The sequence below is a fragment of the Podarcis liolepis genome (genome assembly GCF_965112155.1).
Source record: "Podarcis liolepis genome assembly, chromosome: 7".
In the NCBI taxonomy this organism is placed as follows: domain Eukaryota; kingdom Metazoa; phylum Chordata; class Lepidosauria; order Squamata; family Lacertidae; genus Podarcis; species Podarcis liolepis.
This window is the reverse complement of record NC_139561.1, coordinates 26,627,999-26,649,166: the sequence shown is the minus strand read 5'-3', so window position 1 is coordinate 26,649,166 and position 21,168 is coordinate 26,627,999. Positions and strand designations below refer to the sequence as shown.

At 46.0% G+C, this 21,168-nt stretch overlaps 1 protein-coding gene across 3 annotated transcripts in view; it reads right to left on the bottom strand.

The window, feature by feature from the left end:
• TNFRSF1B (TNF receptor superfamily member 1B) overlaps positions 1-20,093 on the bottom strand; it is a 42,442-nt gene extending 22,349 nt beyond the window's left edge. Inside the window, exons 1-2 of one of the 3 annotated variants that reach the window (XR_014528406.1) lie at positions 19,566-20,093; positions 1,258-1,357 (exon numbers count right to left, since the gene is read on the bottom strand). Coding sequence is in view for 2 of the 3 variants with exons in the window: in XM_083513126.1 (XP_083369252.1) it covers positions 1,258-1,357; positions 19,566-19,634 (169 nt within the window). In the remaining variant the exon portion in view is untranslated. Of the gene's footprint in view, positions 1-1,257; positions 1,358-17,449; positions 17,586-19,565 lie in introns of those variants that run through there. The other 2 variants (XM_083513126.1, XM_083513127.1) reach the window with 2 other exon arrangements.
• Between the last annotated feature and the right edge of the window lie 1,075 nt (positions 20,094-21,168).

The following is a 21,168-nucleotide window of genomic DNA, read 5'->3' as shown; positions in this document are numbered from 1 at the left end:
AGGGGTTTGCGGGAGGTCACAGCTCGGAGGAAGATGAGGGGGAAAGTTGGGAAATAATGGGAGAGGAGGAGGAGAAGGAGACAGAGCAGGAGCAGCTGGCTGACATGTTATCACTAGAAAGCATTCCAGACCCACCATCTCCCAGAACCCGGCGAGCCTTAAAAGTAGGAGAGCAAAGAACTCAGAGACTGATGGCCCTAAGTGGCCACCGTAAAGGGGGTGGGTGGGTGTTGTTGATGAATAAGGAAGTGGAAGAAAAGGCACAAAAGAACAGTGTCAAGGGAAATTGATGGGACTATGCAGAACGGGCGAAACTGACATACAAACTGCGAGACAAGGACAACTGTGGCTTTAAAGAAGAATGGGAACTTTTTACAAATTACTTTAAAAAAACAACAAAATGAATGGGACTCCTTGGCAGGTTTTGAATAAACAAATGCAAATTTATTATTGTTAACATAATAGATATATTATTTAAGGTTTTTTTTTACAATTTTATACTATGCAGAGAATAATATGTGTTGAAAAACCAGAGAGAGGAACGGAGGGAAGTCTGGGGGATAGGGGGTGGGAAGGAGGGTTTTTTCAGGGAGGGGGAGGGGGGAAATGGCGGGGGAATGAAGATGATATGTTTTTGATTTGTTATGTTGAAATTCTTAATAAAAACTATTTTTTTTAAAAAAAAAAAGGAAGTGGAAGAAAAGGGGGGTGGAGATTTACTCGGGACAACACCACTATTTGAAGAGGCTGCGTTCTCAAGCCTCTTTTTGTAAATATTGAATAGAAAGCAGGTGGTAAGGACTTTTCCTTGTCTTATAAGTTCCATGGGGGTTGGTTCTCCTGCTGCCTGACACCTGGAGTTTCTTCATATTGTACAGGGAGAGGGCCAGTGGTGGCTGGTGCCCACTGGGACAGACTGCAGGGAGATCAACAACTGCTGGAGCCAGAAGAAATGACTGGCAGAGACAACTAACTGCACCTTTGCCTGCCTCCCACTCCTCTTCCTCCTTCCTGCAAGGGCAACACTGAGACTATGGAGGAGGAAGCTGACAGACAGGGCCACTTCCTGGACTGGCTGTAAGAAAGAAGAGCAGTTGGGCTCAGAGGAGATTGAGGCTGAGCTTGATGGGGCTCCATTTGCCCTAGTGGACAAACTCCACCAACACACCCATTTCCTATTCAGATGCCCATGAGCTGGATGAATGAGCTGGATGAATGCATCAGCTTAACGTTTAGGACTGACTGCAAACACATTACCTGGAGGGCACAAGCTGCAACATTTACGGATGGCTTCGTCATATCGCTCCGTGCGTGGATTCTGGCACTGATTCTGGGGGGTGTACGGTAGTGAGGACACCTGCAGAGATCAAGAGAGAAAATAGGTCTTGAGTGGAGAGAAAGCTTGAGTTTGGCCATCACTACCCTGAGATCTGTGGGACGTGGGTGGCGCTGTGGGTTAAACTTGCTGATCAGAAGGTCGGCGGTTCGAAGCCCCGCGACAGGGTGAGCTCCCGTTGCCCAGTCCCTGCTCCTGCCCACCTAGCAGTTTGAAAGCACGTCAGAGGGCAAGTAGATAAATAGGTACCGCTCCAGCAGGAAGGTAAACAATGTTTCCGTGCACTGCTCTGGTTCACCAGAAGCAGCTTAGTCATGCTGGCCACATGACCCGGAAGCTGTACGCCGTCTCCCTTGGCCAATAAAGCGAGATATGCGCCGCAACCCCAGAGTTGGTCAGGACTGGACCTAATGGTCAGGGATCCCTTTACCTTTACCCTGAGCTCCTTAGGAACGGGTGAGACACTGATTAGGGGCAAAGGAGCAAGAGATAGCAAATCCAGTCCTAGTTCACTCTTGAGCAGAACCAATGTGTGATCCAAGCAGACCAAGGTATAACTAGTATTTCAGCCACAGTGGTGTCATGCTGAATCTCGAAGCGCAGGAGTTCATCATGACAGCGTCCAGAGCCCAGGCAACTGGTTCCAACAACCTCTAAGCCAGTGTTTCTCAAACCTGGGGGTCTAGCTGTTTTGGGACTACAACTCCCATCACCCCCAGTTAGCAGGACCAGTGGTCAGCGATGATGGGAATTGTAGTCCGAACACAACCCAAGTTTGGGAAACCCTGCTCTAAGCTGAAATCCAGGGGCTTTGATTTGGAGAAAAGTTGGTGTTCTCTCCAGATGGCATTATACACAGGATTTCAGGGCCAACCATGTGGATGTGCTGGCAGATTAATGAGGGAGCTGATCTGTGCCGCCACTGACCAGGTGACCACAGCAGCATGGGAATGAAGTGGCCTTGGGCTCTGGCGCAAACTCATCACTGGCGCCAAAGTTTCCTAATGTTGGAGTCAACATAGAAGGGGTCAATACTACGCCTTGAAATCAATAGCTGAAAGGCATCGAAGTGCGCAGCTGTGTGGGGAAAAAGCGACTCCACAGGCTGCTGTTTCTTATGGGCACAACAAGGCCACAAATAGGTACTCTGGAGTATCTTGTGCGTATGAGTTTCCTGCTGTTAGAAACGATGGTTCGGAAATAGTTGACGGTGCAATGTGCACAGCAGAGGGTATGAGAGGAAGAGATTCATTACATGCAGGGTGAATAAAAATCAATTTTTTTAAAAAAAATCAGATTTTCAAAATTTAAATTGGATTTTTAAAATAAAATGCTTTTGGAGGGGGGGAAAAAATCTTTTTTCCTATTTAAGTTACATTATAGTCCAAAGGCTATTCATCAGGAAATAAGGATTTGCTTTAAGTGTTTCATGTGTGCTAAAACTCAGTCGAAAAAAATGTTTAACCACATCAGTTAACAAACATGGATACATACGCTATTGAGTTATTGTTTGAGTTAAATAAATTGTTATTAAGGAAATGATTATTTTTCTCCTTCCAATAAAGTACAGCAGAAAAGTTGTCCAGATACAAACAGCGTATTAAACCTCACAATAATTTCATAATTTTCTGTCTCTGTATTTCTAATAGTAAACCAAATCAGTAATTTTGCATATAGCACTGCTTTGCATGGAGAAATCCCAGGTTCAATCCCTGGCGTCTCCAGGTGGCGTGGTCTAAACCACTGAGCCTCTTGGGCTTGCCGATCAGAAGGTCGGCGGTTCGAATCCCCTTGATGGGTGAACTCCCGTTGCTCTGTCCCAGCTCCTGCCAACCTAGCAGTTCGAAAGCACACCAGTGCAAGTAGATAAACAGGTACCGCTGTGGCGGGAAGGTAAACGGTGTTTCCGTGCGCTTTGGATTCTGTCACGGTGTTCAGTTGTGCCAGAACCGGTTTAGTCATGCTGGCCACATGACCTGGAAAGCTGTCTGTGGACAAATGCTGGCTCCCTTAGCCTGAAAGCGAGATGAGCACCACAACCCCACAGTTGCCTTTGACTGGACTTAATCGTCCAGGGGTCCTTTACCTTTACCTATCTCCAGGTAGAATTGGGAGAGACAGACCCCTGTCTGAAATTCTAGTGTAGACACTGCCAGTCAGTGTAGACAATACTGAGGTAAATGAGCCACTGTTCTGACTTGGTACAAGCCAGCTTCCTGTATACCTATCTGGGCCAATTGCTACCCTAATAAACATGTGCAAACATAATCTGCAGGGAGATAATAAGAGAAATCAGAAGTAGGAACAAAAGGTGGAACAGGCCAAAATCAAGGGCAGCCTTCCTCCATGCTTTACTGTAAACCCCACAGTGACTTGACTAAGTTTGTTCTTTGGCAGCCAAGATAAACATCTGCACTGAAAGGGAAGTGTCATTTTAGTACACAGGGAAAATGTTTCAATTACTTCTCTGACAGGCATTTAACAGCATTCAGAACTAAGAACTCTCTCTAAGTGGGCTATTGGCCAATAAAAAAATAAGCTAGCAACAATCCAGTTACTTGTTTTCCTTTTTCTTTTTAATGTGTTTAAGTTGGGGCTTTGAGGAACAAGGTGCAAGACACCAATACAGTTCTGGGTGTTAGCCCCCTCAGAAAAACCCAGGAAGGAATGATTGCATGTCTGGTTTGGGCTGTTGCTGACTTTAGCTTAAGCTTGAAACCAGAAATAGTTTGGAGCAGAGGGGCTTGCTCTCGGTTCAAAGAACTTATAAGGAATTGCAAGCTGAGCTGAGACAGTGCTGGCCACGTGAAACATCACAATGCACATCAGAGTCTGCCTTGTGCATTTCATGACATTTAGAAAAGTTTTAACACCGGAGAGAATTTGAAAAAAAAGAGGACAAACTTGAATTCCATTTGAGAAGAGGAATGGAAGCTGCAATAGATCAGCCTAAGAACCTAAGAGCCTGCAGGATCAGGCCAATAGCCCATCTAGTCCAACATCCTGTTCTCAAAGTTGCGGCCAGATGCCTGTGGGTAACCCGCAAGCAGCACCCAAGCAGAAGAGCACCTGCCACTCCTGTGGTTTCCAGGAACTGGTGTTCAAAAGCATTTCTGCCTCCAGCTGAGGAGGCAGAGCATAGCCATTATGGCCAGTGGCCATCAATAGGCCTTCTCTTCCATGAATGTGTCTGGTCCTCCTTTAAGGCCACTCATGTTGGTGTCCATCACTGCCTCCTGTTCTGGAATTTCACTATGCTCTGTGTGAAGTAAAGGTAAAGGGACCGCTGACCATTAGGTCCAGCCGTGACCGACTCTGGGGTTGCGACTCTCATCTCGCTTTATTGGCTGAGGGAGCCGGCGTACAGCTTCCAGGTCATGTGGCTGGCATGACTAAGCCGCTTCTGGTAAACCAGAGCAGCGCACAGAAATGCCATTTACCTTCCCGCCGGAGCGGTACCTATTTATCTACTTGCACTTTTGTGCTTTCGAACTGCTAGGTTGGCAGGAGCAGGGACCGAGCAATGGGAGCTCACCCCGTCTCAGGGATTCAAACCGCCGACCTTCTGATCGGCAAGCCCTAGGCTCTGTGGTTTAACCCACAGCACCACCCACATCTTTACTGTATACTTTACTGTATACTGTCTTAAACCTTCCACCATTCAGTTTCATGGCACAAGTCTGAGAAACCTGAGCAGATGAAGCAATAGGCTAAGAGCCCACGGAGTGATTTAGTATGATGGTTCTACCACTTGGCTGCTTTCTGGGGGCAAAGGTGGTCTAAACCACTGAGCCTCTTGGGCTTGCCGATCAGAAGGTTGGTGGTTTGAATCCCCGCGTGCGATGGAGTGAGCTCCGTTGCTCTGTCCCAGTTCCTGCCAACCTAAAGCACTCCAGTCCAAGTAGATAAATAGGTACCCCTGCAGCAGGAAGGTAAACAGCGCTTCCGTGCACTCTGGTTTCTGTCACGGGGTTCTGTTGCACCAGAAGTGGTTTAGTCATGCTGGCCACATGACCCGGAAAACTGTCTGTGGACAAACGCCGGCTCCCTAGGCCTTAAAGCGAGATAAGCGTTGCAACCCCATAGTCACCTTTGACTGGACTTAACCATCCAAAGGTCCTTTACCTTTTTTACCTAGGGGCAGTGTCGCCTACTGGTTTTCAAGGTGGTTGGCATATGAACATCTAGGGTAATTTCACAGCAGGGAAGTGGAAGAAGTGTCATGGTTTGATCCTGGAGAAGAGAAGACTGAGAAGCCATCTTCAAATAGTTGAATGGCTGCCACATGGAGCAAGCTTGCTTTCTGCTGCTCCAGCAGGTAGGACCCAAACCAATGGATTCAGATTATAAGAAAAAAGACTTGGAACTGAACATTAGGAAGAACCTCTTGATGGTAAGAGCTGTTCAACAGTGGCATGGAATACCTCGGAAAGTGGTGGACTCTCCTTACTTGGAGGTTTTTAAGCAGAGATTGGATGGCCATCTGTCAGTGATTCTCGAGGTGTGATTCCTGCATTGCAGGGGGTTGAATTTAATGACCCTTGAGTTACCTCTACAATGCTGCAATTCTAAATGTATAGTGAGGAGGGGACCTTAACTGGATACAACCTTTAAAAATGATTCCACATTAAAAAATAGTTCCAACAGAGATGTAAAGTGGGATGGAGATACCCACTTTCAAAGCCCTGTTGAAATTGATGGTGATGATATTAATTGATGATGACGATGATGAAAATTCACATTTCTTAACTGCATGGCTCAGCAGCTCCAACAAGCGTCACTCAGGAAAATGCGGCAAGCAATAGAAAAACCGCAAGGCTTGCAACTGTGAACAGACATTATTTAAGACATCGAAAACAGGCCAGCTTGGCGCGGGGGTGGGGCACGTAGCAAGGGAAGAGGTTTGCAGCTGCCTGAACTATTTTTAGGCCAATCTGTTTGTGGTTTGCACAGAACACACAAGATCAAGGTCCACTGCAAAATTAAAAGTCAAATTAAAAGTCAACCTCATTCAGCAGTGTAGCTCCTAATCTAGAAATCTTCCATTCAAGAACAAAGAGAAAGATAAAGCAGACCGCATGAAATAAATGCATTTGAGTGATGTGGCTGAGGTTTTCCAGAAAGTACTTATCTTCGGCATGGTAGATAAACAGGGCCGAAAGGAAGATCACTGACACCACATAGAATCATGTGAATTAGCAGAAAGTTGGGCTTGGCCCATCATTGAGCTACTGGTCCATTTGTGGTGGACCATCTCACAAGTGGTGGTTAGAATTCTTGCCAAGGATACTAGTCTAATTGGAATAGCTCTGTTTGTTCCACATTCCTTATGTTCTTACTAAGCCAAGCTGCACACGCAGGATTACTCAATGCCTATTGATTTTCCCTTCGCTATTAGGAGAGCCCTAACCATGCTTTCTAGCCTTGAGCTGCTTGGCAAGAACAAGCCATGGTTTACTAGTTTTGATGAAACATTAAACTACAGCTGCCCCGTGCAGAAAGGGAGGATCACTGCATGCAAAGGGAAAGGGGAGAATTGGAGTGCTTGAGATGCACTGATGTAGCAGCAAGCCATGGTTTGGCATTCTTGTCAGGATCAGCCCAGTACCTGAAACTGAATCTCTTCATCGTGCCCATAAAAGTATCTCCTAGTATGAGTCAATGTCAACTCAAGGGGAAGTCACTTGTGGAGCGTGAAAGGTGGCAAGAAGCAAACTTTTTGGGTTTATGGTCCGTGGTCCCTCCCGCCTTCAGGTGCGCCAAAAATCTACTTGCCAAGGACGCAAGGGATTATAGAGGAGCAATGAGGAACAGTCTTGGAGTGTAATGTTCTGCTGCCAATCAGAAGCCATGCTTTGGTTTTCAAACATTTTAAATGGACTTCCAGAATGCATTCCATTCGACTTCTAATGTACGACTGTACGTAGCTGAATACTGCCTCAGTAAGAAATTTGGATGAAAACTCTGGTGCATTTTCATGATAACTTTTTTTTAAAAAAAAAGAAAAGAAAAGAAAAGAAATTGCAAACTGATGTGGAAATGTGGAGAATTCAGCTGAAGACTGGAAAAAGTGATGAGCGGAGAGAACCAAAATTGACAGATTTGCTCATTCAGGCACGTGAGACCAGCCCACCCTGCGCTCGTCAGTTGTGGTAGACCTCAAGGTCACAGAGGAAGGCGGAAGGTGAGCTAGAACCCCTCTTCAGGTGAGAAGGTAACTCAAGAGGGGGAGAAGCGGTGACGGGCTGACTAACTCTGCCCACCCAGAACGCATAATGGTAACAGCTAAAAGGGGGGTAATATGCTGAGATGGTGACAGGAAACAACAGAAAGAATAGCCATATCGGCTGCATGACAAAACCACAGTGATGAAGCCACCCACTTTCTGACATCAGAACCTGTGGCTGTGGAACGAAAAAAGAAGAACAGAATATCTGAGGTCGCTGCGCAAAGCAGCAAAATTTTGCACATATGAAAAAGGGAAACGAAGTTCCGCTCCCTGCTCCCTCCGAAAAACATAAATGTCCATTGAGCGATATTAAAGAAAGAGACACCAACCGGGTCACATTTTGCTCACAGAGAGGGGCAAGGAAGAAGCCCAGGAAACACAGAGCGCATGATTCATTGTGAGACCACACTCTTGTGCAAGAACGTCACTGTCGCACCGAAAGGGGGGCTTTTGGATGCGCATCCTACACATGACCCAAATTTCACTTGTGCGGGGAAAGCCCATTCCAAAGGTCTGCTATGGCGTAGTGGTTAACCTCAGGCCTGGGGAAAGAATGTCCCCCTGACCCAGGAATCCTTATACAGCCCTTGGGACTCTCCCCAGACCACACAACAGCCCTGATCGGCACCCTCTGGCAATGCTGAGGCCAATGGTGAGCCCAAGAAAGCATTGGGCAATTTCTCCTTCCCACTGGAGAAATTCAGCTACGTAGCTGCTGCCACTCTCCCAAACCACCTGCGCGTAGGGTGGAGAATTTTGGGGGTCCACTTGGGAAAAGTTCTAACATCAGCACAAGTGGGCTTTTGTGTTTCCCCCATTTCTAGTGGGCTCTGCAATGAGATAAGCAAGCACCCGACTGGTGACTATCATAGATGGAGAGCAGCTCTTTGGGGTTTCAGCCAAGCCCGTTACCGTTATCAGACAAAGTTCCTGGAAGATGGCAACTGCGAGAACATTGGCCTCTCAGAAAAAAATTAAAACGTTCTTCCTTTGAGGTATTTAAGCAGAGGTTGGATGGCCAACTGCCCACTGTTTGTCAGCTGTGATTCCTGCATTGCAGGGAGTCGGACTAATAATAATAATAATAATAATAATAATAATAGTAATAGTAATTTATTTATACCCCACCCTTCCCAGTTAAAAAACCAGGCTCAGGCCAGCTAACAACAAATTTAAAACACTTTAAAACACTTAATTATAAAAGCAGCATAAAATACAGTATAAAAACATGAATAACAATAAAATTCGAAAATAAGACAACTCTCGGGGTCCCTTCCACCTCTACAATTTGAAGTTGCAAACTACACCACTGCTCTGACAGCTGCTGCATGAAAACTTGTGGGGTGTAGGTGGCGTCACTCCCAGGATCGCCCTATAAACTCTATACCCTTTTAAATGTCTTTAGCGGAGTGGGGTTATTGGTTTGTTCTTGTTTTTATTGTGTATTTTGTGTTTTTTATCTTGTATTTTTATGTTGTGAACTGCCCTGAGTTCTATGGGTGAAGGGTGGTATACAGATTTAATAAACACTAATTATTATTATCAGCAGCAGCAGCAGCAGCATTGAGTTGGCACAGCAGCCCTCTGCCTGAAACCCTGAAGAGCACTGCCAGTTCTGGGCTGGGTGGGCTGCTTGTCTGACTCAGTATAAATCAGCCCTTTCTCCAGAAACATGAGGGCTAGAATCTTACTTCACGTTTAAAAGAAAGACCGTAGCTTGGTGGTAGAGCAACAGCTTTGCATGCGGAAAGCTCCAGGTTCAACCCCTAACCCTCTAAGTAGGGGTGGGAGAAGTTCCTGTTTGAATCCCTGGAGAGCAGCTGCCAGTCAGTGTAGACAACACTGAGCTACATGGACCAATGGGCACAGGGCAGTTTCCAATATTATCTTTATCGATTTTCTAAAAAATAAATAAATGCTGTTCTCTCCTTGGCTTGATCAGTTGCCTGTTTGATACTTGGCACAGCTGTCTGTGGGTTTCTTCATTCTGGGGCGATGACTCACCGCAAGGCGCTGTTATTTCCTAACTGTTACGTTAGCCCTTTCCAAAACACAGCGATACAGTTAACGTGAGAGTCACACTTCGGAGATGGATTTGAGTCACACTTCCTGTAATTCGCCTATTTGCGATACCTTCCCCCCACCCCCTTGTGCAAACCATGAGTGTGGGTGTTAAGGAGGTAGCAAGCTTCGCTGCAGGCAGACTGCAGCTCAGCATGGAAAAATTACTGCACAACTATTTGCACTGGTATCCTCACGTTGCCTTCAATGAGCTCAAGGCAGCATACATGCTTCCTTCCATTTTTTTTGCCCTCACAACAACCCTGCGAAGTAGAACTGAGCTGAAAGGCAGTGAGTAGCTCTATGATAATTTGGAATGGGGTCTGCCCAGTCCTAACCTAAAGCTGTAACTAGCTCTCAAAGGTGTGTACCGCCAAAGAAAGCAAATTGTATAAGACTAGGGGCTACCGCTCCTGCTTATGTTGCTCGCCAGACCCACGTGTGTCCCCCCAACCCTGCTTTATTCGAACCCCTGCCATTGTTTAAAAATGCAATTTTAACATTCTCTTTTGCTCCCTCTCTTCATACAGATCCAGGATAGCAATGAGGTATGTACTACAAATCCCACAGTGTGGGCTGTGTGACGACAGCCTTGTGTTTTTATGTATATAGGAAGAAAAAGGGAACCATTCAACTAATGAAGGGGTATTGCATTGGGAGTACTTTGGCAGCTGAAGCTCCCACACTCATGTGGCACAGAGAGGAGAGGTGTGCTCTTAAAAAGTGCACCGCAAAGGAACGCATATGCTAAGCTGGTTGTAGCTCAGTGGTTAGAGCAGATGAACTGCATACAAAAGCTCCTGGGTTCAATCCCAGCACCTCTAGGTAGGAAGCATCCACAGTCCTAGGGTCCCAGTCTGTCAATTTGCATTGAGAAGCAAACACAAATAAATAATAAAACTCTGTGCTTCAGGGCACAGATTTGGGCACTCCCAAATGACCTACTTATTGAATGTTCCTCCTGACATGTTTGCAGGGAAGCGAGGTGATGTTGCTTCAAAGCAAGCATTTCACCGTCACTTTCCTTCCTGCAAAAAAGTCTGTCCATTTGGGGTAGCATCTTTGTTTGGGGAGATCTCCAGAGCAGCTTTAATGGCGCAGCCTGAATTTGCTGCCAAGTGATGGAACCACACCTGAAAACAGCCACAGACTGGATTAGCCCTCCTTGCAGTTACAGCAAGGGAGCAGAAGGTGGTTGTTGGGGAAGATTTGGAGGCAGCAGACGTATTTTTCGCTCTATAAGACGCACCAGACCATAAGACGTACCTAGTTTTTGGAGGAGGAAAACAAGAAAAAAAAATACTCTGAATCCCAGAAGCCAGAACAGCAAGAGGGATTGTTGTTTTGCTATTCTGGCTCCTGGGATAGCTGCGCAGCCTGCATTCGCTCCATAAGATGCACACACATTTCCCCTCACTTTTTAGGAGGGAAAAAGTACGTCTTATAGAGCGAAAAATACAGTACCATTTCTGGTTCAGCCTCAAACAGCAAAATGTAGTAGAAAATGAAATAGGAAGGGAGGTTAGGGTAACGTTTGTATTGTTTTGAAAAGCTGAGATTATCCTCTGGCCAAATATTGTTCTTTTCCAACTCCTTCCAAGTAACTGTTTCACTCAGATAAGATTTTGGCAGGGAGGCAGCTGTTAATTAAACATTTTGTTCAGGAATTGGTGTGTGGGATTGCCACTTGTTCCTATGGGAATGTTGAGCAGGCAGTTTCCCTGGTAAGCTCTAGGAAGCTCTAGGGGGAAAATCATTGCTCAGATGGGGGGTGGGGAGAGACGAGACGTACCATAGAATCAAAGAGCTGGAAGAGACCCATCGAGTGCAATGCAGGAATCGCAGCTAAAGAAACCATGAGAACAGACAGGCACATGTATGAGAAGCTGCCTCAGCCATACAAGGCAACCAAAATGTTCAAAGGGATTGAGTGACTGCCAGATGAGGAAAGGTAGAATCACAGAATTGCAGAGTTGGTTGCAGTGTTCGGGGCATTTTAAATTTTGAGAAAAGGCGAGCAAGAGATGGCACAGGGTAAGGTTTTTTTAAAATTATGTGTGGCATGGAAAAAGTGACTAGAGAAAAGTTTTCTCCTTCTTAAGCAGCACTAGAACTCCTAGAATGCAATAATTGTGAACAGGATCCATTCCGGAGCCCCGTTCACCACCTGAAGCGAACGTAACCCACGTCTGTGCACACGCGGGTCGTGATTCGCCACTTCTGCGCATGAACATGACGTTGTTTTGTTCGTCTACGCATGAGCGAGCGAGGAAACCAGGAAGTAACCCTTTCCTGTACTTCTGGATTGCTGCGGGACGCAACCTGAAAAGACGTAAGCTGAAGCTAAGGTAACAAGAGGTATGACTGTAATTATTATTATTATTATTAATTTCTACCCCGCCCATCTGGCTGGGATTTCCCAGCCACTCTGGGTGGCTTCCAACAAGACATTAAAAATACATTAAAACATCAGTCATTTAAAACTTCCCTAAACAGGGCTGCCTTATTTTCTTGACATCTGATGGGAGGGCATTCCACAGGGCGGGCGCCACTGCCAAGAAGGCCCTCTGCCTGGTTCCCTGCATTCAGCAACCAACAAAGCTGAATGCTGGGAGATTTAGGACAGATAACAGAAAGGACTTTTACACGCAGCGCATGGTTAGACTATGGAACTCACTCTCACAGGAGGCAGAGACGGGGACCAACGTGGATGGCTTTAAAAGAGGATTAGGAATATTCATGGAGGGTCAGGCTATCACTGGCTACTAGTAATGATGGTGATGCTTTGCCTCCACAGCTGGAAACACCAAATGCTTCTGAATACAGTGGTACCTCGGGTTAAGTACTTAATTCGTTCCAGAGGTCCGTATTTAACCTGAAACTGTTCTTAACCTGAAGCACCACTTTAGCTAATGGGGCCTCCTGCTGCCGCCGCGCCACTGGAGCACGATTTCTGTTCTCATCCTGAAGCAAAGTTCTTAACCTGAAGCACTATTTCTGGGTTAGCAGAGTCTGTAACCTGAAGCGCCTGTAACCTGAAGTGTATGTAACCTGAGGTACCACTGTACCAGAAACAAGGGTTCTTGTGCTTGGGTCCTGTTTGCAGGTTTCCCAGGGCATTTTGAGAACAGATGCAGGACTGGATCAGGCATGGACCTAATTATATTTCCTTGTGCTAGATTCCGTCAGGCCATTGGTCCATCTAGCTCTGTATTGTCTACACAAGTGTTCTTCAAGCTTGGGTCCCGAGATGCTCTTAGCCTGCATCTCCTATCATCCCTGACCATTGGGCAAAGCTGGCTGGGGCTGATGAGAGTCCACCAACATCTGGAAGGTCACCACTTCCCCATCCCCATGTCAAAGGATACAGATTTCATCCTCAACTTAACCGTGATTTAATCCCAGCTTTATTATTCTTGCCTCTTCCTCTTTACTTCCCTTTTTAGTTTAGAGATCTTGAGACAAGCAGCAACCAGCAGAGAGAGAATTAATTGTCAAGAAGCAAGGTTAGCCTTGGCACTCTCATCAATGAATAAGAGACATAGCTCAGCATCCAAGGTGACCTGCTGGCCAACAACAATACCCATCTCCATTGCAACCTGCTTCCCGAACTTGTGTACATAGTCACACCCCTACCGCAAATACCAATATGTTCCTCGTACCTTACAACCCTGTTCATCTAGTGATCTCTCACGGGTGGAAGGACAGGCCCTGTTATTCTATGGGAAAAGTCATACCTGTTGCCATGGGGTGGGGGGGATCTGACTCATAAAATACATGCCACCGGCAGTGAAATAGACCTCTCCAGCTTTGCTTCAGCTTAGGGGCCATTTGTGATTAACATGACAAAACAATCTCATGGTTGGCACATTCCCACTAAATATGTGTTTATTTGGCAACATGCATGAACATCTGGTACGTTTGGTAGAAATCTGAACCTTGTATTCCACTAAGAAGTATATTTTACACCATTCGTTCTTTTTAAGCCTCCTATGTTTATTATTTTATTGCCTTCTTGTGATGTTGTAGTGTGGTGTAGTGGTTAAGAGCAGTGGACTCATAATCTGGTGAACCGGGTTCGATTCCCTGCTCCTCCACATGCAGCTGCTGGGTGACCTTGGGCTAGTCATACTTCTCTCTGAAGTCTCTCAGCCTCACTCACCTCACGGAGTGTTTATTGTGGGGGAGGAAGGGAAAGGAGAATGTTAGCTGCTTTGAGACTCCTTAAAGGTAAAGGTAAAGGTACCCCTGACCATTAGGTCCAGTCGTGGACCACTCTGGGGTTGTGGCGCTCATCTCACTCTATAGGCTGAGGGAGCTGGCGTTTGTCCACAGACAGCTTCCGGGGCATGTGGCCAGCATGACTAAGCCGCTTCTGGCGAACCAGAGCAGCGCACGGAAACTCCATTTACCTTCCCACTGGAGTGGTACCTATTTATCTACTTGCACTTTGACGTGCTTTTGAATTGCTAGGAGCTGGGACCGAGCAACGGGAGCTCACTCCATTGCGGGGATTCAAACCTCTGACCTTCTGATCAGCAAGTCCTAGGCTCTGTGGTTTAGACCACATGCGCCACCCGTGTCCATTTGAGACTCCTTAGGGTAGTGATAAAGCGAGGTATCAAATCCAAACTCCTCCTCCTCCTTTTCTTCTTCTTCTTCCTGTTTTTATGGCTGATAGGGTGAACTTACAGAATCAGCAGCTTGACACAATCATCCCTTTGCAACTTTCTTCTCTCTAAGGGTCGCTTACTTTTACGGATAGGGCTGGCGCTGTGATGTTTCTATTGAACCCATCTGATCTCTTATATGTGCATATTGTATATGAAAATATACATATATGTATCTATTTTAATACTACTACCATTGTCCTCCCTTGTTAATAGCTGTCCATGCTGGTTAATTCTTCAAATCTGGGAATCCCCTTCTTTTCTCAGTTAATAAAATCTGCAACGAAAGGGGGAGATCTTTCTGTTCAGTCTGTCATAAAACAGGATGCAAACCTTTGCCTATTTACGGTACATCCAGGGCTTTTTTTCCAGCTGGATCTCGGTTCTGGCACCTCCCAGGTGGGCGCCATTGCCATTATAAGAGAACAAGGGAGGAGTTTCTGCTGAGTTCTGGCCCCTCTTTTTCTAGAAAAATAACACTGTATACCTCTATACCTTTGCTGCTCATTGCTAAACTAAGTTGAAGGTAAACATATGGAACAGATAAGAAGTTCGGAATAAACCAGCCAGTCAAGTATTTACTATTTATGGTCCCCACCCCCAGCATATGAGTCTTCACTGTGTTTGAGTCATGCTTTCACTGTCTACCTCTGGCCTTTGCCCTGCTGCCATCACCGTTGATCAAAGGAGTAAACAAGACCAAACTTTTGTCGTAGTAGTAGTAATAATAATAATAATAATAATAATAATAATAATAATTTATTTGTACCCATCCATCTGACTAGGTTGCCCCAGCCACTCTGGGCAACTTCTAGCATATATAAAAACATAGTAAAACATTAAACCTTAAAAAGCTTCCCTATACAGGGCTGCCTTCAGATGTCTCCTAAAAGATATATAATTACTCATCTTCTTGACACCTGATGGGAGGGCATTCCATAGGGTGGGCGCCATACCGAGAAGGCCCTAAACTCAGGTTAAAGTCCCCATTTCACCGAGTGATGCTGAATCTTAGAAATTAAAAGGAAGGAGCTACAGTTATGAGCTAAGTCAAAATAAGAAACATGCTGTTTCTAGATCAGGCCTGAGGGTGCCTCCAGCCTGTCACTGTTTTGCAAGAAGGATTCAAACACATACCGAGAAATTTTGGTTTGGGCAATTAAAGTTGATTCAAGTGCTCTGTCACCCTGACACAGCAAATCCACTGTTAAAAAAAAGGAACCAGACTTTTGCAGTTAGGAAAAAGGAAATGCGTTGAAATGTGTGGGGTGGGTGGGTGTATAAACAGTACGCAAAGCAAATGAGGACGAATGCTCCTTGTCCTGCAAACTGCAAATTGAAACAAATGCTCAATAAAGACCAGACATAGTCTAAGCCTTGCATAAGGTTTTTTTGCAAGCAAATTAGGATGAATGTTCAATAAACAACGAATGCTCAGTCAAGTGGAAGAGCTCTGGGACTTTCCAATAAAATCCAGGCCCTTTCATGCACTACTTGCATACGGGGTGTAATTATGAAGACTTTGCCTTCAACATTGCATGTGTTGCCTACGGTTGCTGGAAGAGGAAAAAGCAGCATAGTCCTGATTGCATGTAGAGCTTCTGTCAATGGTTGTGATACATAATTATTTAGAACTGCGAAATCCCAAGCAGAGGACTCCAACAATTTTTTTCAAATTGTGCAACAAAATGACAAGAGGAGTTCTAATGTAAATTCAATGCAAAGAAAGAGAGAGGGCATTGGGACAAAAAAGAAAAAAGAAAGTGTAAATTCCCAAAACTTCCCATGTATACCAGGAGGACTTAACAGATTGTGCTTTCTCCAGAAAAAAAAGGGGTTGTGGTGAGCAGCAAATGTCAACTCAGTGCAAAGAAAAGAAACTTAAACACAAGAGTCCATCCCACACAGACAAGTTATTAGTAAAGGTAAAGGGACCCCTGAGCATTAGGTCCTTTCGCGGCTGACTCTGGGGTTGCGGCGCTCATCTCGCTTTATTGGCCAAGGGAGCCGGCGTACAGCTTCCAGGTCATGTGGCCAGCCTGACTAAGCCGCTTCTGGCGAACCAGAGCAGCACATGGAAACGCCGTTTACCTTCCCACTGGAGCGGTACCTATTTATTTACTTGCACTTTGATGTGCTTTCGAACTGCTAGGTTGGCAGGAGCTGGGACCGAGCAACGGGAGCTCACCCTGTCACGGGGATTCGAACCGCCGACCTTCTGATCGGCAAGCCCTAGGCTCTGTAGTTTAACTCACAGCGCCACCCACATCCCTTACACAAGTTACTGACATGCCTCAAAAGAGCTGCGTGACAGGTATAGGAAGGGCAGCTTTGTATTGGGAATTTTAAAGAAAGGGCTTGAAGTTTTATTTTAAGAAGGCCTCTCTGGATCAGGCCGATGGCCCATCTAAGTCCAGCATCCTGTTCTCACAGTGGCCAACCAGATGCCTAAGGCTAGCACTGGATGTAGCGGTGGGTTCACTCTTAAGTACGCAGGACTTAGTTGGCCACAGCCTCATGCAGAGAAATTGTGCTATAGAAATAAATAAATTCTAGACTCTTCCAGATTTGCTATTTCGCAAAAGAGATACAATCACGCACCAGTAAAATCAGGCAGCAGAAACTGAAGTGAATTTGGGGCCCTTGCTCAACAAACCTGCTGCCTCTCCTATTTTTATTTTTTAGAAAATGATATGTTTTTTTGCAGTAAGAAACATGCCAGGAAAATGTGCTGGAAAGTGTGGCATAACAGTTCCTCGGTCTGATGTCATCTAACCAGCCCACAAACAAATCAGAAGACCCACTTGATAAATAACCAACATCACCTAACCTCTCTGGGGAAAAAACTTTTCGCCAACAAATCAGGGTGAGCTCTGAGCAAAGTGACAGCCACCAGATGTTTGCGGCTGTGAGCTTTAGGCTGCAATCCTATGCACTTAATAATAATAATAATAATAATAATAATAATAATAATAATAATAATAATAATAATTTATACCCTGCCCTCCCCAGCCAAGACTCAGGGCGGCTAACAACCGATATAAAAACAAATTGATTGAAATACAACTTAAAAACAAGATTAAAATACAACATTAAAACATTAAAATGCAGCCTCATTTCAATGGAAACCCAAATCAAAAACTTGGGACTTACTTCTGAGTAGGCACATAATAGGCTTGTGATTGAAAGTGGGATGAGACACATTCCTGGAGGACTGTCGACAACGGGTATCTGATTGTTTTATTTACATCCCACCTTTCTTTCAATGAGCGCAAAGTGCTGAGCACCATTCTCCCTCCCTCCCACCTATCACCCATTTTATCCTCCTAGCAACCCTGCCAAGCTGAGAGGGTCGTAACTGGTCCACGGCCACAAAGAAGTTTGAACCTGGAACACTCTGTTCCTAGCCAGACATTCTGCACCAGGCAGTCTAATGCTTATCTGCTCAAAACTCCCACTGGAAGAAGCTGAAACGTGGTCTGGATCCAACCACCCCTGGCCTGGTTTCCTCCAATTATTTTGGTCCTGGGGACTGTGAAGGTCGTTGCAACCCAAAGCAGAACGGAGTGCATCTTTACAACAAAAGTGAAGACCGAGACTCTTTGGGACTTGGAGACTTCTGTACTGCAGGTGAGCTTTGGACAATTTTTCTTAAAACTGCTGCAGCAGAATTGTCAATCGTATGAATTTGCTGAGCCCACCCGCAAGGAATGCTCTCTTCCAATTTGTTGCCTCTGAAGAAGACTATAAATTAAAATGTGCCTGTGGCGTTTTCTTCAAACACACTTGTTGCAACAGGCTTTCTTATTGAGGATATCAGAGTTTTGGTCGACCAGATCTTTGCATTTCATGGCTGCGGCGCAGTCAGCATTGGACAGAAATATCCCATCAGCTCAGGTAGATATTTCAGAACACATTGACTTGATAGAACACACAATGTCTGCACTTCAGTGTCGTGAAGCTGCATATGACTGCTTGGGTATTACTGTATATATTCTACTGTCCAAAGTCCAGTGGCATTTACAAAGGCTTAGTCTTTGCAAAGTTTCTAAACCTTTGCGTTACACAGTGTTTATTTAGTACCTTGCCTGTATCGCCTGTTTTGTAATGCAAAGACTATACGAGCTGCTGAAGTTTTATAGCTATGGTAACCTGTATTTTCCAGCAATCATTCCCTGCCCCACTGAATGTGGAGAGATTCAAATATATGTTTTTAGGGTGGGGAGGCATGTACAGTGGTACCTTGGGTTAAATACGCTTCAGGTTACAGACTCCGCTAACCCAGAAACAGTACCTCGGGTTAAGAACATTGCTTCAGGGTGAGAACAGAAATCGTGCTCTGGCGGCGCAGCGGCAGAAGGCCAGTACCTCGGGTTAAGTACTTAATTATTCCGGAGGTCTGTTCTTAACCTGAAGCACCATTTTAGCAAATGGGGCCTCCTGCTGCCATGGCGTCACTGGAGCACGATTTCTGTTCTCATCCTGAAGCAAAGTTCTTAACCCGAGGTACTATTTCTGGGTTAGCGGAGTCTGTAACCTGAAGCGTATGTAACCTGAAACGTCTGTAACCCGAGGTACCACTGTAATCCTTCTGCCTCTGGGGAAGGGACAGAGCAATATCCTGGGAGGGGGGGCAATATAACAGCTTTCCCGTGAATGGAGATATAGAGCCATAGGGACACACTGTTGCATGTACCTGTTGGATGTCTGCCTGTCTCATGGAGACATGGAATGCACTCCAGAGAACTTTAGGTGCTAAATCGAATGTGGGGCTGTGCTTTAAGGACACAGTAAGGCATCTGTTAACAGGGGATTGGCAGTGGATGGAGTATAATTAATTAAAAACGATTCTTAACTGCTTAATGCTATTAAAAATAAACCCCAGGCAAACCCACAGTGAAAAGCAGGAATGGTTGGCACTGTCCGGGCAGGAGCCTGGCGGGGGGTGAGGCGGCGGACTGAGGGGCTTTTCCTGGCTTCGGTTCTTGGGGGTCCTAAGGACGCGGTGGAGGGCTGGCTTGGGGCTGGGAGGGTGTCCGTGGACTGGGTTGGGGGGGGGAAAGCTGAATAGGATAGTGGGGGTCGCGCTTTGTGCTTCTAGGAAAAGAAGTGGGGTCTTTTGATGGGGGTTGGGTGGGAGCCTGCCTCTGTGATTTGGTTGGGGGCTGAATGGGACGGGGCAGCTCTAAGGACACCGGGTGGGGGAACCTGGGGACGACGACTCTGTCCTGGGGGTGGGAGAGCCCACGGAAGGGGCTGCCTCTCTTACCTTCAGGAGCCCCACCAGCTGCAGCGCCCCATACAGGAGGAGCCCCGCGGAGCGACAGCGCGCCGACATCTCGCTCACTCGCCGCGGAAAGCGAAAGAAGCAGCGGCTATTGCCTCGGGCGCCCCAAGTCGAGGCGAGATCCAAAGGGGCGGGGAAGGGGCCGGCCCGGAGGAGGGCTGGGCACCGGAGCCAGCGCGCTCAGCTTCCGGACTGGACCCAAGGAGCCAAAGTAGGGGGGTACACCGGGCGCCTCTGAGCATGTCCAGAGAGCGCTTTCTCGTAGCCCCGAGAAGAGTTTTGTGCAGTATACGCGCGCAGAGGCGTCGCTCTCGCGGAATAAGCGATCGCTAAGGAGGGACGGTTTTCTGGACGCGCTCAGAGGCAGCCTTCCCAGGCTGGAAACAGTGACATCTAAGCATGTGCAGAGAACTTCTGCCGCCGTTGCTCCGTCCCAGCCCGCAGTGACCCTGGACACACAGTGGGACGCTTGCTTCTGTCATTAGAAAAACGGTTGGTCCTGCAATCGCGACTTCAAGGAAGAATGGGAACTTTTTTTTACAAATTACTTAAAAAGACAACAAAATGATCTGAACTCCTTGGCAGGTTTTGAATAAACATCCACAAATTTATTAGTTGAACATTTGATAGATAAGGCAAAGATAGATACAATTTTATAACGCGCAGAGGTTATAAAATATGTGCAAAGAAATCAGAGAGGGGAGCTGAGGGAAGTTCTTGTGGGGGGGGGGAGTGGGAGGGATGGCGGGGTGTGTGTGGAAACAATGTAATTGATTATTTGGACTGATAATTTGTTATGTTGAAATTGTTTAAATTTTTTTTAAATAAAAAGAAAAGAAACATTGTTGATTCTGAATCCGTTTTAGAATGGTGATATTGATCGTGACAACAATCGCGGCACCTGTATGCAACAGAGCTTGCTTACTGAGGCGCCTGTTTATTTCCCCCGTGGCAATCCTGTTAGAAGTTTGACTCCATTTACTTGATAGAGCTCTTTGAAGGCCGCAGGGTTTATCTGCATGTTCCTGCATTGCAGGGGGCTGGACTAGATGACCCTTGGGTCCCTTCCACCTCTACCATTCTGCGATTCTATATGCAAAGCTTAGGGCGTTTGGCTAGTGAATCTGGTTGGAGAGCAGACTCCACCTGTTTCAGTCTCACACACGGAGATGATTGTAGACTAAGAAAAATAACGAAGTAATTTATAGTAAGGAAGTAACTCAGGTAGATTTTTTTTTCTTTATAGGTCTCTAACCTAACTAGCTCATCTGGAGAAGAAAAAAGGCAGCTGTTTTTGCTCCATTGTTCTCGGAGGATAACTCCAAGGTGAACTCCTCTTGAGGTCCGATAGAGAGAAGTAAGTGTGAGGAGGAGGAAGTTGTAAACAGGACGCAACCTAAGATGTATCAGCCTAGTCAACAAAGACAGAGATAGAGAGAGATAAGTCAGCATAGAAATAAAGATTCAAGGATAGTATGGGACTCTAGAAGTTCCTCGTTCTGTCTTAACCCCTTGCAACCTCTCTTCTGCAAGCTGACTTGTACCTGAACTTCAAACAAATCCACTTGGTTACATACCTTGGTTC